At 39.2% G+C, this 16,960-nt stretch overlaps 2 protein-coding genes across 3 annotated transcripts; one reads left to right on the top strand and one right to left on the bottom strand.

Moving 5' to 3' along the window:
* Positions 1–1,452: 1,452 nt before the first annotated feature.
* On the bottom strand, positions 1,453–7,302 carry plek (pleckstrin). Its single transcript, XM_040179262.2, has 9 exons — positions 6,851–7,302; positions 5,193–5,348; positions 4,767–4,948; positions 4,090–4,181; positions 3,782–3,966; positions 3,586–3,690; positions 3,228–3,311; positions 3,071–3,140; positions 1,453–2,962 (listed from the first exon to the last, which is right to left on the bottom strand). The coding sequence occupies exons 1-9, from the start codon at positions 6,890–6,892 to the stop codon at positions 2,823–2,825; spliced, it is 1,056 nt and encodes a 351-aa protein (XP_040035196.2). The 5' UTR covers positions 6,893–7,302; the 3' UTR covers positions 1,453–2,822.
* A 5,728-nt stretch (positions 7,303–13,030) lies between these two features.
* LOC144409466 (uncharacterized) lies at positions 13,031–16,960 on the top strand. 2 transcript variants are annotated; one of them, XM_078104492.1, is made up of 6 exons: positions 13,031–13,168; positions 14,407–14,464; positions 14,793–14,940; positions 15,040–15,195; positions 15,380–15,475; positions 15,812–16,960. In XM_078104492.1, the coding sequence occupies exons 4-6, from the start codon at positions 15,091–15,093 to the stop codon at positions 16,130–16,132; spliced, it is 522 nt and encodes a 173-aa protein (XP_077960618.1). In that variant the 5' UTR covers positions 13,031–13,168; positions 14,407–14,464; positions 14,793–14,940; positions 15,040–15,090; the 3' UTR covers positions 16,133–16,960. The 2 variants fall into 2 exon arrangements, with proteins under 2 accessions (XP_077960618.1, XP_077960619.1); XM_078104493.1 differs by lacking the exon at positions 13,031–13,168 and having other exon boundaries at positions 14,315–14,464.

Raw genomic sequence — 16,960 nt, forward strand, 5'->3', positions numbered from 1 at the left:
CCAGTCAAAAAGTTTCCCTCAAGGAACCGTTTGGCCAAACTCACCAGTCAGTCAAAGTCTGCCGAGCTAGGATCCAGCCACATAAGAGCATTTTAAGTTTTACGGTCTGCTTCCTCTAATTTAGTTGAACGGCAGTTGGCAAACATCCACAATTGTGCAGCACCAATATTTTCAAGTAATATGTTCTTCAATGTGTTGTTGCTTAATAGATGGAACACTTAAAAAAAAAGCTTTTAATCAGCAGAGTAAAACCCGTTGGTTCTTTGATCACTTATTTGATGCTTCTAAATAAGTGCATACCAAACCTTTCTAAAAGGTACATTGCAATGTTGCATTTTTATTTGTCTCCCTTTTTTTTGAGTGCTAGAGTGCTGCCATTTTTTTCACAGTGCAGGAGAGGAACACTTAAAGTCTGTAGTTGAGAAAAGGTGTGTTTTCCTGTTTCTGTGTGTTGAATTGAAATATTTTTTTCCAAATTCTAAATCCATCTCCTTATTTTATCACATTTATATTATTCTTTATTTGCATTTATTAATTGCATTTATTTGCACAAATTTACTTTATTGTGGAATTAACTTAAAGTTCCAAATATGGTAAGTGATCAAGTTGAATATTTTAATAATGAGTACTTCATCTTCAAAAAGAAGAAATTCACATTGTTTTAGAAATAATTAGTGACTTTTTATTTGATTTATTAAAGTATCTGTTGTTGAACATCGGTGCCATAAGTCAGGATACAAACTCTGCCTCCTTCTTCTCAGGATGTTTTGCTGCTCCAGGATCAGTATTTCACACATGAAAGAGCTGCTGTTTCTGCTTTGATCTGCCACCTCCACCTCTGAATGATCTTGGATGACATTTCGATTGAATTATTTGTTTGATACCTTCAAATGTTTGGTGGGACCCCCATCCCTTTCTATTTGATCAGAACGGGGGGTTTTGATCAGGGATTACACGATGTAACATTTTTATAGCTCTTTGCTGGATCTGAGCGCCTGGTCAAGTCATTGAACTTTGTTCAGAACTAATATTAAAACAGTTTGCATGAACCCGCATGCACTAGCTTTTAAAGAGCCACATGTATATCATCTTAGACTGATAACTGTCATATTGCATTTTCCCTAGCTGTTTAAACTGATCATTAGTTTGAGTATCCAGAAAATGTTAATTTAAATGTACAACAACATGACTACGCTGTGATTTATGTTATTACAGTTTTACATGAGCTCTAATTCTACCCAAGATTTATTGATTGGACTTTGTTCTATTGTTTTAATATACTGTACATCATAGATGAACGTGTGTGTGTGTGTGTGTGTGTGTGTGTGTGTGTGTGTGTGTGTGTGTGTGTTTGTAATGCTTTGCAAAAGAAATTGACAATCAGTCAGTGGAATGAGATCCCACTTTCCAGTGGTTCTCGGGAACGTTGGATTAATATATAGCGCCCTCTTGTGTCGATACAGTAAAGCACACAGACACACTTTTATTTGTTTGCAAATGCCAGTCATTTCTAAAAAAACAAATTGGCGGATGGACTTTGTTTTCATCTTTCTTATGAATGCTAATAAAATAGAAATGTAACCCGATCCTCGTACAGTATACAACATGATGAAGTATAATTATGTAGGAGGTTTGATTGAATAGGCAGCAGCTGAAGCAAAAGCGTTTCATATTTCACCATGTTTCATGATGAATCACCATCATTTTCCACATTCCCAGATCTCAGGAAATCATTTTTATAAGTGTGTTCATTTTAACTTGCGGTTGTGCTTAAAACATCTTCACAATAAGTATAAAGATGCTTTTTTTTGTTTTCTCTTTGTGTAGTCATACTGCAGCTGAAGCCAGTCACTTTTGCCTTTGATACATTCTCTCACAGATGCAGCCGGCCTGCAAGCCACAAAGAGACACTGGTGTGAAGGCGGAATGTGATTCATTCTCAGGAAGCGGGCGTGTTTCTATGATAGCTTGAAGTATAAAACTGTCGAAAGGTATTGTAGGTAAGAAAGAAGGAAATGAGAAAACATATTGTGCATAAGAGTAAGCCTCCAACCAGAAACAGGTTACTATTATTTCTTTCCAGCCTCTATTTTGTCTTTACCAGATATCACATTCAAACAGCGTATAAGTGTCTGACTTTCACTTTCGCCCTAAAATGGATGTTTTATTGTCTTCAATGAACAAAATAGTAACTTTTTCATACTTAGCAAATAAACCACAGCTTTCCATCAAGTAATAGATGCAATGACTGTGCAAGTAAGTGTGCTCTTGGATACCACAGTTAGCTGCCTGCTCATGGACATTGAAATAGTAGTAGAACAGTAGTTTTCACAAAGGATTGAGAAGTACAACTTGAGTACTACTGATTAGGTGTGTTACAACATAGCGCTTACAAAGCTTGTTACAAACATGATCAGGTTGCATTCATGTCATAAAAGTCAAATATTTACTTTACAACATAAGACATTGTGTTGGTATAATGTTGGTAAGTACCAAAATATTACCAATATATTACTCCTTATTACTGGAAAGTCTTATTTTAAGACGTTGCCACACATTACGAGCCCTTGACATCCAAACATCCACTTAGGCATTAGCTGTAACAAACTATACTGTCACATTTAACTGTTGTAACCTTTATTTCTTTTTAATAAGATATATGAACACCATACGATTAGTCTGATAGCGTGTAGAGCATTACGACACAGCACTAATTCAGTTTACATAAAAGCTTTGCTGACACACCTTTATGGAGCTAAAGGCCTTTCAGTGTAACATTTTTACAAGCAATAACTCCAACTGTGACTCTCCTGCTGCTCCTGTTATTTCCCACTTTTGGACACTGCCTGTATCGCTGTGATCCACTCCTTTCGTTCTTCCGCCTTAGCGGCTTGGAGGAAGTAGTGGGTCTCATCCGAGGTGATGATCTCGAAGAGGTCGCCGTCCACGTCATACTTTTTGGCTGGAATCCGGAACGGGGGGAAGGGAAAGGGGAGGGGGGGGAGTCAGAGGGGACGAGTCGATGAGAAAGCTACTGACACTGAACAACGATTAAAATGGCCCCACTCACCGTCTGGCACGAACTCCACAGCCGTAACCACCGACCCGCGGAGATGGATCGAGCCCAGGGGATTGTCACCCTGACCCCCGGGAAGGCACAGGGAAATGCCGTTATAGGAAAGTCGTGTTGGTACAATAATATTGGTTCAGTTTGTACACGTATTTACCTTTGTGGGATCATAATAATGCATGAAAGCGGGGTCATCTCTCAGGACAAACTTTCGCACCTTCCAGTTTTTTCTCTTGTGTCCCTGTGATAAAACAACATGCGTCGTCTGATTTGTTTCAATATCCCTGAACAGCAGACATAGCATGCAGCAAATAGAACACTTCCTTTTTCTGTGAATGTCAGAAATTAGCTGCCTGACCGTAACAACAAAAGTTGTTCCCACTTTCAACAGGAAAGTTACTTTCACTCATTAAAAAATGTCTTCCCATCCACACAGTGTGAGAATTTGTGCTGGGATTGTAAATGGATACATGGCAACAAAATCCCTTTGACCCCTTGCCTGCATTCTGATTTACCTGTTTCAGTAAACAGCCCTGTTTGACGATGTTTCCTCTGAATTCCTCTTTCAGAAGCACATCTTCATCACTGGAGTAGCCTTCACAGAAGAACCCACTGTCTGCCTGCGCACATCACGCAGAAATACACAACTATCATGTTTAGTCATGCCCAACCGTATCAAAGAAATACGCCAAAAGTCACATTTAAACTTACAAAGTAATAGAGAGCAATGGTCTCATCTAAAAAGACGGTTTGTTCTCCGCTCTCTGCTCCCTCCTTCGACAGGTCGCCCGCAGGCTGGAGAAAACCCTCATTCAGGAGCCCTGCTGCTAGCATCAGGGCCTCGGGTCTATTTCTCGCTTTCTCCTTTGAAATCAGCCACTCCACCACCGTTGCACCTGGGGAGAAGAGAAAAAAAAGAAAAGGAAATGGCAGAAATGCCAAAGCCATTAGAGAGTAAAAGAAAAAAAAAAAGCTTCCACATCTGTTACATCAGAAAGAAAAGAACAAGACAACAATACCGGTGAAGCAGTGGTTGAAGACACGGCTCTCCTGCTCCAGCTTCAACTCTTTTACTCCACCGTCTTGGTCTTTCATCAGTGCGTACAGTTCCCTGAGGAAAAAAATATATATCTCCATCCATCACTGAGCACGTGCAATTATCTGTTCACTAAAAGCAGTCGTGTCAAGCTCCACGTTTCCTCCACGTCCGGTGGGTGGACGAATCGTGGTAAACAAAGACATCTGTGTCCATTTTTTATGTGTTTCCAAAAAGAAAAAAACTATAACTATAAGGCTAGTAAAAGAAAAGTACAAATATAAGGCCAGCTTACAACCTGCAGTAGTAAAAAATAAATGAAGAGACAGGAGGCATATCGTTACCTAATAATATTATAATGTGCAGTTATAGGTTGATAGGTTTCAGGGTTTTTTTATCGCACAATCCATAAGGAAATCACAGTCCGATCCAATACTGTCAAAAGTTGTGGTTGCCAACTTTTTGTTTGGGACCCGTAGGCTTCAGTCGTTGACGGGTGAATTTACATCGAAGGCTTCACAAGTTTCATGTCAGTCGCAGAACGTTCAACCCCGTGCACGGTAACCTGACAGGTGTGACAGAAGCGCCCGTAGGGAAGGGAAACCAAATTAGGCGGTTTAATTTGTCTCCACCACCGAGTAGACTTTATGGAACACATACGTCAGGTTGACTTTGTCAGGCAGGCGGATGGAGCGTCTTGTGGACTTCCTGGCAAATTTTCTCCCCCCATCCAGGCAGGTGATCACTCTCTTGATGTCTTTGACCCAAAACTCTCGCTCCTCCACGTGTGAGGCTTGAAAGAAGTGATCCTGCTTCCTGTCAGTGGTGATCTTGAAAACCAGCTAAATGGAGCATTATTAGTCAGTCACGTTGTTTCATTGAATGTTATAATATGATGCTAATAAACCATTAACACAGCTGCTATGAAATAAAATACATAATGGTTGTCTCAATATAAATACATATCTTTATGAATTCTAGTCTTGAACTCACTTGAAGTCACTAATCATGTACAAAGTTTCACATTTCTAATCCTTCAACGTCAGCTGGCGTTTTTGTCGACAGCTATACTTGACATTTTCTCACCATCCTCTTGCCGAAATCCTGGCACGGATTGACGAGCACGGCTCCCTTCAGAGGGATCATTCCCTTTGGAGAGCGGTCTGTTTTCTTTTTGTAGAATTCCAGCCCATCGTCTGACAGCACCACCCACACTGCCTTCCAGGAGTTCAGCAGCGTACCCTGAGGATCAATGAGACAGTCAACAGGAAGCCTCAAGCCTCCACTGAATATTTATTCTCATTTTAGCCCTAAAGTTTTACTTCCATCGGTTCGATAACGCCACAAAAAGTAAACTTTTTTTTATTTTGAGAGGAAGTTCGGTCTTAAAATGCGTTTTCTGCCTCTCGTTTTTGAAAGGTTGACTTAAGGCTTAAAAAAATCATATCTGCTGTGAAACATATCCTAAATGTTGGTATGTGTCATATTACTGAAGCATTCATACTGTACTTTCTTTCATGTAGTACTCCGTGTGGTTTAATTCCAACTCTCCAACAAATTTATAAAGCAAATTACTGTATATAAATATGGCATTAAAGTCTGCAGCAAGGGTCCAATTTCCACTTGGAAAGGGTGAAACCTTAAAACCTGGTCACAAATACATTGTTAGAAGGATGGTGTCTTAAAATAAATAGTAGGATGATGAAGTTTGTTTCGTGCCTTGTTTGTGTTTGCGTGTGTATGTGTGTGTGTGTGTGTGTGTGTGTGTGTGTGTGTGTGAGTGAGAGTAGGTGTGATTTCCTTCAGGTGTGCTGGCGACGTCCCTCCTGCAGCTGATCAGAAGGGGATTAAATGGCTGTGCCAAGCCAGAGGGGGGGTTGTTGCTTCAGTGGAAGCCAGAGCGGAACCAGAGAGGTTGCGAGGTGCTGACGTTTTGGGAGCCAGTAACAAAGAAGCCATACGCTGTACTCGTCTTCCTTTGGAGATTGTTTTCAGTTGTGTTGTTTTCCTTCATTAAATATCCTTGTTTTGCCGTTGATGCAGATCTCCCGGGTTTATTATTTTAACTTGTTTACGTCCTCCACCCCTAGACACTTTAGGTACGTAACAAAGTTATATAACGCTAAAATAAGTAGAAGAATACCAGTGAAATATTGTTTCTAATGTTCCTTTCATTGTGATGTTAGGTCAAAAGACAAAGTCACAACCAACTCAGTCTAGAAAACAGAACTGAAAGTTAAACCAGTTCTAAATGTATTCATGGTTTCATGACTGTTCTTTTTGCGCAGACATTGTTTTATGTTTTGAATTTTTGGTTTCAAGTGGATTTCAACTTACTTGGTTATGGTATATTGCAAAGACACCCTGCTTATTTTAGGACATTGCATTTGTTTAAAATGTAATAAATGAAAGTAATTTGTTTTCATAATTGAGAATTGGTCACATACAACATGCAGAACACATTACATGTTTTCTCTCTGGGCAGAAGCAGGAAGTGTGATTCGCTTTAACCAACCGCTTTTGAGTGAAATGCGGGTCTGTCAGTCTCCATCCTGCTTCAACTTTGAACAACATTCCTCTTGGTCAAGATATATATTTTTAGTCACGTCAGTCACAGTTTGGTTATTTTTTTTTGTTAAATCCTTTAACAAACGTCAAATAAAAAAAAACACATTCCAGTCCTTCAAATGCAATGCAAGGTGGATTTTATCTTGTATATCGTGTGTTCTTGTAATTGTCCTTACCTTTTTCACCAAGTATCCCTCTCGGATCTGTTGTGGCTCCATGATCTTTGGTACTTTGAACTTTTCTCAACTTTTCAGCGAAACTAACTGTGTTATGCAGCCAATCTACTCTCTGTCTCTCTCTATCTCTCTCTCTGTCTCTCTCTATCTCTCTCTCTGTCTCTCTCTATCTCTCTCTCTCTGTCTCTCTCTATCTGTCTCTTACTCACACACAAGAAGGAAGTTGTGTCATGAACAGTGAGGGACGGCTGCGTGTGGTAAACCAGCTTCCTCTTCTGTGTAGTATCGTTAGCAAGAGATACTGCTCAGCCGAGGCCACTGACCGTCATGGAAAAGAATATAGACGTTTGAATCTAAATGTCAAAGTTAAGAAGGGTCTTGAACTCACTGAAGCGCAGATACTCGTGGCATAGAAGGAGCCCACATTAAAAAAAAAAAATTCTGCTCTGGCCACAATTGAGGCGTTTTCTTTTCATGTACTTTTTATTTTTATTTATTTATTTAACTTCCTCTTTATTGTTTCTAGCTGTTCTACTAGTAAAGCCATCGGGGCAATGGCTTGTATACATTTGGGGGGGATTCACGTCCTTCTTCTTTCTAACTGTGGCTGCATTGATGTGTGTGTGTTGTAGTTGTACATTTTGTCTAATGGCTTTTTGTAAGACGACTAACCCATGAAATAAACTGGTGTCACCCTAAGTATTGCACTTTAGTGTTCACAAAAGCCTGCAGACCAACTCTGTGCATCATACATCTATATTTAGTCGGAGTATGAATAACTGAGTGTGTGACTTTAGAGGGTTCATCACATCAGCTGACTTGAGTCAGACAGCAGTGAGCCTATTTCTGGAAAGACAAAGATGTTTGCTGGGGCAAAAAAATAAAAATGCTAGAACTAAGACCAGAAAAAACGTTGAAGTAAACACACAGTAGGCTATTTGTTCATTAATCGTAAAGATGGAGATGATTTCGGATTTGCACAGTAGTCGTCCTAACTTTTGAAAAGAACGCAGACCTGCTGGACTTTTAACCTCAGTTGCGGAAGATGCCAGTGACTCCTTATCGGAAGGGTGCAGCCTGTGGTTTCATAAATTGAAGTCATTATTTGACAAGAAAGGAAATTGACGTATCTGAGATGTCATTTCTCATGAACCCTGTGAGTAAGAGAAACACCGATGGCTCCTGCATGTGACATGGATGGAGGTTTGACTTCTTTACTGAACCAACAAGAGACACGTTCATAGCAAAACCTTTTCTTGATTCCTCGTACTGTAAATAAAGTTATTCAACAAACTACACAATTTAATACAACGTATTTTATACATGCTGTGGTTTCAGTTTATCTATTGCGAAGATTATAACAATTACCTTGCTAGTAATGTAAGAAATGGCCCATTCTAATAGCTACACGTTATTCTTGTAATGCTGTTACTGTTCCTCTAGAGGGCACCAGAAACACATCAGCAGCAGAACGAGCCGGAATAAATCAGGTAGCGTTGTCCTGTACGACATGATACTAAGAGGAGGATGAGGGAGAAAACAAAAGGGTACAATTGAACAAAAACATTAAAAAGTAATGATAGAAATACGACGGTACTTCGTAAGACTCTTTCAATTGATCTGTATCAGCATCTCCATAAAGGCAACCGGAGCACCAAAAACAGCCGATAGAGTTGTTGTAAGATATCTGCTGTGTTTATTATTTCTTCTTACTGGAAGATGGTTTAAACTGACTGCATGATTTTAATCCACTAGTTGTTTTATGATGAGACATTCCATGAAAAGGGACCTTTTAAAGAGGATCGCATTCCTATAAACGTGGATTACATGGACGTCCATCGGGGCCGTGGCGTTCATCAAAAGCAACACTGTGTGTATGTGTGTGTGTGTGTGTGTGTGTGTGTGTGTGTGTGTGTGTGTGTGTGTGTGTGTGTGTGCCTCATGCTCTCCTCTTTCCCATGCTGTGAATACACAAGGAGAGCCTGTAGATTATTAATGAATCTCGGGGCAGTGAGTTTCATTAACTGTCATCATAAGAGTTATCTCTCTCTGGGGCTTGAGGTATGGAAACATAATTTCACTGGGAAGAAACAGAGATGGAAGAAAATACGACTCGTGTCTCATTCTAACAAAGAGCAGCTGTCAACAGGGACAACACCAAAAAAACTGCACCGTTTGCATAGAGGGCAATAAAAAAAAGTCAAAGAAACACACTTTAGTTTGTTTTATTGTTGCACAAAAAGCAATATTCGGATGACAAACGGTTCATCCTGTGAAAAGATAGAGGAAACAGATGAGTTGACGAGGGCTTGAACAGGAGACGAGTAAAGTACTGTAAGTATGATGAAACAGAAGAAACATCTTAACAAAGAAAAAGAAAAGCTCTCTCTCCTAAACATTTGTTGCCGCCAAACGCCCCCCCCCCCCCCCCTCCATTTATTTAAAACTGTACCACTATGAAGTTAAAGGTACAAGTTTATTTTGCGTTTGCAAACAGTAAACATTTTTTGCAGATAGTGTTTCTAATTTCCCAACTGAGAGCGCAAGAACTGTTCTTAAAGCTGCTATTGTCAATCATTTTAAAGGGACAGTAGTTCATTTGACTACTCGGATGTAAAAGGGTTCGATCCACTGATAATTATCCCCCTACTCTGTAGTTTCTGTAGTTTGAATGCTTACGCAGTCCAATCTCTCACAGCTTTTAACATTTGCCTATAGAGGAATTCTGAAATGAGCTTGAGATAAAAGATAAAATAATAAAAGATAAGTCATTCTGCATTGTATATTTATTGACTTTAGTCATCAACATTATTGTTTATGTCTCTACTCAAAGGCAAATGTTCAAAGCAGAACTGTTTTCCTGGGATTCAGTATTTTTCATCACGTTATCACCAGATGTCTTGAGCCCATCCGAACAGAAACACCAGCACAAGATGAGTGGCTGCGATCACTTCCGTTTTTTCCCTCCTCTCCTTCCCCTTATTGAACACAGCAATAAATACTGCATGTGTTGTTCCTCCTGCTGGCCCACCCTTTGCCATAGCTCTTGTTTTGTAGCCCAGGCATTGAGACATCTTCATCCCACTCCTGTGTACCTCACAAGCACCATCAATAATTCTGCTAAAGAGTGCACTGAGCTGAAAACGGGAGGGGAGGATGTTTGGAAGGAGGGAGGAGGGGGGGATGCGAGGTGGTGGTGGAGGGGGGGGGGGGGGAGTTGATGGCTTTTCAATGGTGCACTCAATCTCTCAACCCTCCTTCTATTCCGATTGTGCCCCCAGACTTCCTAACACGACCTTCTGCGATGTTGTTTATCATTTCGTGCTGAAACGGACGACAGGCACACGGCCACATGAAGCCGGCACTCCTCCGCTGAAGGAGGTTCTCAGGAGGGCTTTTATATAGTTATGAGCAGTGGTCGCTGCTGCTGAAAGTAATTTCCTGTTATCTAAGTTATGTTACCCAATGGCTTCGGAGATGGATAATAGAAAACGTTAACATGCTCCCACGCTAATCTTCACAGGCATTGCGATGCCTGATAAACTCACTATACATTCAGCATGATGAGTATTGTCCTTGCTGGCTTGTTAGCATTTAGCCAAGTAGAGCCTCACAGGCTCCCTGTAGACCCCTTCTCATTGTAATGAAATGAGCAGATGTATCCATGTTTCAAAGAGAACCTCCTAGATTTCTAGCGCAAACATTGTCCTGTTTTATTTTCTCATTTTGACATTAAAGAAAAATAATGTAGATAATAATGTACCTAATAACGTAAACCATTTGGGGAAAAAATAACTGCTAAATGGGAAATTAATTCTGTATAAATAACACAACGTGCTCTACGTTAAAATCCAGCACAACAACACAAATGTACAATATACTCTAATTCCATTTTATCATTCAAAAATTATATTGTTTCTTACAAGAACAGACACGTTTAGAAAGACTTTCAACGGTAGGTGCTAACAGGTCTATGCTCCACGGCGATTCTATTCTTAATTTAATTGTCTGTTTAGGTGTAAAATAAAATGAGAGATAAAGGGCAAAGACATCAAGTGCAGCCTGAGTTGACAGGAAACTGAAATGAATAAGATGCTGGAAAAGAAGGACCACTAATAAACCTGCAGGCCAGTTTGGAAAGACGAGGAGGAGGAGGCAACTCCATCTTGCCAATTAAATGAAGAGGAAATTAATGAATAAACAGTTTCACTGGGGAGAGAAAAGGCCGATGGTGATGTGAGCCCTGCATAGGAATAAACTACACCGCCGCCACCTCCATCGCCACCCTTGTGGTTTCTGCCTCAAGGAACAAGCACATTTATTTATTTTCATATTTATTTCTAATCTTCTCAAGCCATTGGTACTCCCTTCACAAGTTTAGTTCTCAGGCAAAACTGTGCTAATGTGATTTAATGTGTCCTTTTTTTTCCTAATGCAGATAAGTCTTCTTATCCCTCGCCCCACACTCGCTTCGCCGCTGGCTATTTCTGCCCATTGTTTTGGGATTGGACGATCGAGTGCACACATTGGGTTACAGCTCAGAAAATCTTGGGGTGGATTTTCATAGGATGCCATGGTACTTGGAACTATTGAGGCAGCCACATAGTGGAAAACATCAAATGCAGAAGCTTTTGATTTGGTCTTTGTTCCCTGGAGATTATTTTGATTTCTCCGACCTTTACATGAATTCTATTTGATCTCTAGCTCCATTACCCAGTGGATAATGTTGCTTTGTTATGCATTGTTGGCTATTTAAAATTGATGCTTACATTCATTCTTGTTGCTGCATGCTGGGCCATTGTTCCTCCATCACTACACTACAAATGTCATATTGTCTTTTTTTTCTTCTCAAAAGAGGGACAGATGTGTGTTCAAAAAGCGGATTATTTTGCCTCGTCCCTTTATCTCACTTTGTTTGAGAGAGGCACAAAAAAAAACAGACCACAGCCTCTGCAATCACTGTGACAAAATTGATTTTGGAGACTATTTACTGTCCAGCTGAAACTACTCCACAAACAAATGGAAGCTGTGTCTGAAGGCTGTATTACTGGTTTTCATTAAAATATGTGTATAGGTTGCTGCATGAGAGCAACGCCATGGAAATAGTGTGTGGCGAAGGGAAGGGCCGGTTTGCTCCCACTCTGGGGGACGGAGGGCAGCAGGGAGCGAGATGGTACCAGACAACAGACTGGGGCCGGATATAAATCAAATCTCTCTGGAGACAATGGGGCTCACAGGGTACACACACACACACACACACACACACACACACACACATGGACAGTGTTTTCCTGGGTCTGCCAGGGCTTCAGTATCTCAGCCACCAGGTTCATGACTTCTAAACTTGTTAAACAAAAGCAAAGAGAAGTGATTACAGCAGTGGAATAGTAATTGGAATGGAAAGCATGAAAGATTTTAAGTTAATTTGTGGGAATAATAAACGTATTATCAGTCAGGTTTGCCCGAGCTCACGGGATTCAGTGATATAGCGTGCATTATGTTTTATCTGTACTGAAAAAAAAGCGAAAAGAGTCCAACAAAAGACAAAGGTTTGAAATTGGAATTACATGTGAAGGCAAAGTCTCCACAGATTAAAGCCTCGTCCAAATGTAATCATTGGATGCTGTGACTTTACTCCCTCCGTTCCTGCTGAGGGTAAGTGTGTGATTTGGTTTCTAAAGCCAGGGTCTGACTACAGAGAGGACATTAGGAAATTGTCTACACCTGAGAGGCTTTCGTCTAATTAAATGGCTTCATTTTATAACGTCTTTTTCTACTGGACCTCCACCAGGTAGTTTGTGCCAGTGGTTTTGCCCTTTTTTAAATCTCTCATGAGTGATTTTTTTTTCTTCTTACATTCCCGGCTTATCCAGGATAGATGCAGACGTGTAATTGTTTGACCCTAGTCCTTGGAGTTAATAACCAATAAATTTGTATGTTCACACTAGAGGTCATTCTAATGCACTTGTGGAGTTCTGAACTTCTGATCAAGGATCACTGCACTGAAAAAAATGATTCGGACCCCTTTTAAATATTACTTGATTTATTCAAGGTTATTTCACTGATTTGAACGTGTTATTGAATCCTACTTATCTTTTTTAATTAATCTTAACACATTCTTCCATGGTTTAGAAAAAGCTTATTTCCTTCATTTAAAAGTTACATAAAAAAAATGTGTACATTTTACAACCACATTCAACTTCCACATCTGCGCATGTGCGACCACAAACCGCCCCTGGAGGACGCGGGAATCTTTTTCACTTTTAAAGATTTGCCATATCTCCTGGCTGTCTGGGTATCCAAGGCTCTACGTTTTCAGTAAGTAAACATCTTAAATTCATGGCTGTATTATATTTTCACTTTAACCGGATTTAGTTGCCACCAAGAAAAGTAGTTGGTTGTCTGCTGTGTGTTACTAAAATGTTAACTGAGGCTATAGCTGCTAACGTTAGCTTAATGTTGCCTACATCATTAAGGCTAGGTTAGCATTAGTAGACTCATTTTAAGTGAAAATAATTATCTAACTGGTGCCGATGATATCAATATAAATGCGTGATGCATCAAATGCTTTTCTTGTTGGACTTTCTCGTGAGTTTGTGGCCACTAAAAGTCGAACCTAACCAATGTCAATTGACTAGCTAACGCTAGCTGATAGCTAACGTTAGCTAACGCTAGCTGATAGCTAATGTTAGCTAACGTTAATAGCTTGTAGCTTCACCTTCCCCGCTTTCTCGGCATGTAGAAAGGTTTAACGTTACGGACCCACTTTAAGTGTATTTTTAACTTGAACCTATCAGTGCGGTAATATTAGGAGGAACAATAACTAAACTGAAATCCTATTGATAAAAGTGCGCTTGCTGCTCTCTGGCGCCAAATGGGTTAATGTTAACAGCCATTACGTGAGTCGCGCGCGCCTCTGCTCAACTCTTTACTGTGGTATCTTTTCCCTTTGTGGTGCCTTTTCTCGGCTATACACTAATGAGCTAGCGTTAGCTTAAACATGTAGGTAGCTCTGAGAGCACGGAGGAAATGCGCTTCAATGCGGGGAAAATGTAAGCTGCAGCTGCTCTGTAGATAGATAAGAGGAGGACAAGCAAGGTCGATTCATGACCACCGTCCGGTAAAAAATACTTTTTAGTTGTTGGCCAAAAACTAAATGGATAGGATAATATTGGGTTGCCTGCCGTGCCAAAATAGTTTAGCTTCGTTTTCAGCTCTGGTTTCATTAGAAATGAACTAACTATTGTAGCCTACCCACAGTATTTTGTCTGTTAATAATTGAGAATTGATACTAATCATATATATATATATATATATATATACTTTTTGAATAAAAAAAATTATATATGAATAATTCATGTTTAAGAAACATTTCTGCCATTTGTTGCTCATTTCTATAGTAATATGAGGGTTTATATAAATACAAAATGTGTTTGTTGGGATCTAATTTGAGTCATTATCTTAACCCAAGTCAGTAATGATTAGTGAACATTACTTATTTTTCCTAAAATAAATACCTGAATTGTATTTTCAGGTATATATGTATTTTTTTGCAGTTTTTTCTATCTGATGTTGGTGTGATGTGGAACTCTTTGGGGACCTCATAAAGTTTTGGTAAGTACATTTAACAAACAAACTCTTCACAGGTATGCTGATCCCAGCAGTACTGCTCAGGATAAATATTCTGTAACGTTGTGGTATTTTTGCTCTCCATAGGGCAGTTATGCCACTGATCATATGTAGGCACTCAACAACTTTAGTGCAAATGATTTTTGTCCTCTTTAGTCAGCTTAATATTACATTTCCTGGGACAAACAATGAGTTAAATTAATTACTCATCTTTTGTTAGCTCTACAGTGCAGGAGTTTAAAAGTACCACGGGTGACTGAATAAACACCATCACTAATTATTATTTTTTCTTCTCTCTTTGTTGTTTGTCTAGTTTATGTGGCAGTGTAAAGACTGTGGCGCTGAAGTGTCGAGGCGATCAGAGATTCTTAAACATTACAAACTAAAACAGTCATTTTGGACGTGGCCCTCATATTAAGTGTGTATATCCTGATTGGCCTGCACTTTTCCATATCGATGAGGTAAGCACATGCTAGCTATTTTCCCAATGTGCCTCTTGTCTTTGTACAACAGAATATTGCACTAATACTCTGTATTTTGTCTTTTTGTTCTTTGATAAGATACATGCTGAATTCCAACGCATTACAGCCATCCCACTGGAATCTACCTTCATGGCACGGTTGGACAGCCATGTAGCCCAATTGACATCCATCTTCCAGATGAAGGGAGGAGTTGCTGGCCAGAAACTAGCTAAACATCTGGAGATTTTGCAAGAAGTAAATATGTACACCAATCATTATGACATGTAAAATGTCATGTATATATGTGATGATGAAAACATTAAGTTATATTGTACATTTAGGTTATTACATTTTATAAATATTGTTCAGTTTATTGAACTTGTTGTACTTATTTATGTATTTCTTATTATTATTCAATAATTATAATTCTTTAACACAGGAGACAAGTGATGTCAATCTGAAAAGGACAGCTATCCTAAAGGCTCTTTGCATCTACCTGGGTGAGGACGAGGGACAGCTCGTTCGGGAGTATATAGTAAGTCATTGGGATTGATTTGCCTGTCACATGTTATGTTTTAAGATCCTAATGTCACCCACATATGTTTTCAGAGGTTCATGTTATCATTGACAGACGGTTGAGAATATTCATATAAAATTAACAACTTGCTGCACAGTATCGTCGTTCCTATGTACATCTTTAATAACACCTCACAGATATATAGTTTTATTTAAATACATATAAAATGGGATCAGATTCATCTAAGAGATTATTATGTATGGTGGCAATGTTCATACAGTAAAGTATACGTCATTGAAATGAAATACATTTCATGAATCGTGTTCTTTTCTCCTATTCTCTTTACACATACAGGACATTGAAGGAAATGACATCCTGAGAGACCTGCAAAAGCATACCATGGGTATATATGTCATCAACAAGGAGGGTGGAGAAATGCGACATTGTGATGACATTGGAATTTTCGTTGAAGGAGTAATCATTCTCAACAACTGTGGATCTGTGGCCCGCGCTTGTGCAATGATGCTGGGAGTCATCTACGCTCTGAACATGGCTTACCCCAAAGAGCTAAGATACTATTACGAATTCCTTCAGAAAGTGCTCTTTCGAATGGATGCTGAAAAGCTTTCTCCCAAAATCCTTGGACTAAGGAACAAAAGAGATGCTGGACTGTAGGAAATCTTCAGCCACTCTTGTGAACTGGTCTCATTGCATTGCAGAAGAAAAGAGTCGACGTAATTATAAAAAGCACCAGTCAAACCCGGGTAAACGATATATATGGCACACTGAAAAGGTGTTTGTTCCATTTATTGATGTGACAGTTAGTCTCGTTCTGGCTCTACACAGATTTGCTATTTTCATCTTCCGCTAGTATCGGAGAGTAAAAGTTTCTGGAGGTTTAAGTCACATGTTTCATTATGCCTTGATTTATTCGCTGACAAATAAGTCTGTTCCCAATGCACTTGGTCTTTTTTTTTATAATACACCAACTTTTGTGCCTTAGTTGAGCATGTGAGATTTGTTTCTTTATTTTTTTTCTATTTTTATATATACATATATATTATGACTGGTACTCTAGTACACACACACAGCTGTGTTGGAACTTTTTGATTTTAAAGCCTCCTGAAGAGTCTGCAACACCTCATTGAAGCACTGAAGATAATAAATACAACACATTTATAGAACATACAAAATAGAAGAACATATCCATCTAAAGAAAAATGAATAAGAGGTAGCACAAGATTTTGATAGTGTCGTTTATTTGTTGCTCAGTCTGTTGGATTGTGTTGAGGGGCTTCTAGCGTTAAAGCAACTGGTTTATATATATGTAATGTACATATAAACATTTAATGTATATATATATGTAATGTATAGTTAATGTGTGTTTGTATATATACATCCAGTTGTGGAAAAGAATGTTCTTTCTTTTGTTTAGATTATTATGTAAGGTGTATTATAATATGCCCTTTGCTTTTTTTGAATAAAATACACTGATATTGACTA

This window comes from Gasterosteus aculeatus, chromosome 6 (genome assembly GCF_964276395.1).
Source record: "Gasterosteus aculeatus chromosome 6, fGasAcu3.hap1.1, whole genome shotgun sequence".
NCBI classification, from domain to species: Eukaryota; Metazoa; Chordata; class Actinopteri; order Perciformes; family Gasterosteidae; genus Gasterosteus; species Gasterosteus aculeatus.

Bases quoted from the DNA above. Each gene is read 5' to 3' on its own strand.
- LOC144409466 (XM_078104492.1), top strand. From the start codon at position 15,091: ATGGCACGGTTGGACAGCCATGTAGCCCAATTGACATCCATCTTCCAG. The intron at 15,196-15,379 runs GTAAATATGTAC...TCTTTAACACAG, and splicing joins ATCTGGAGATTTTGCAAGAA to GAGACAAGTGATGTCAATCT. The intron at 15,476-15,811 runs GTAAGTCATTGG...TTACACATACAG, and splicing joins AGCTCGTTCGGGAGTATATA to GACATTGAAGGAAATGACAT.
- plek (XM_040179262.2), bottom strand. From the start codon at position 6,892: ATGGAGCCACAACAGATCCGAGAGGGATACTTGGTGAAAAAG. The intron at 5,349-6,850 runs GTAAGGACAATT...ATTGATCCTCAG, and splicing joins AGGGATACTTGGTGAAAAAG to GGTACGCTGCTGAACTCCTG. The intron at 4,949-5,192 runs GTGAGAAAATGT...TGCTCCATTTAG, and splicing joins AGGATTTCGGCAAGAGGATG to CTGGTTTTCAAGATCACCAC.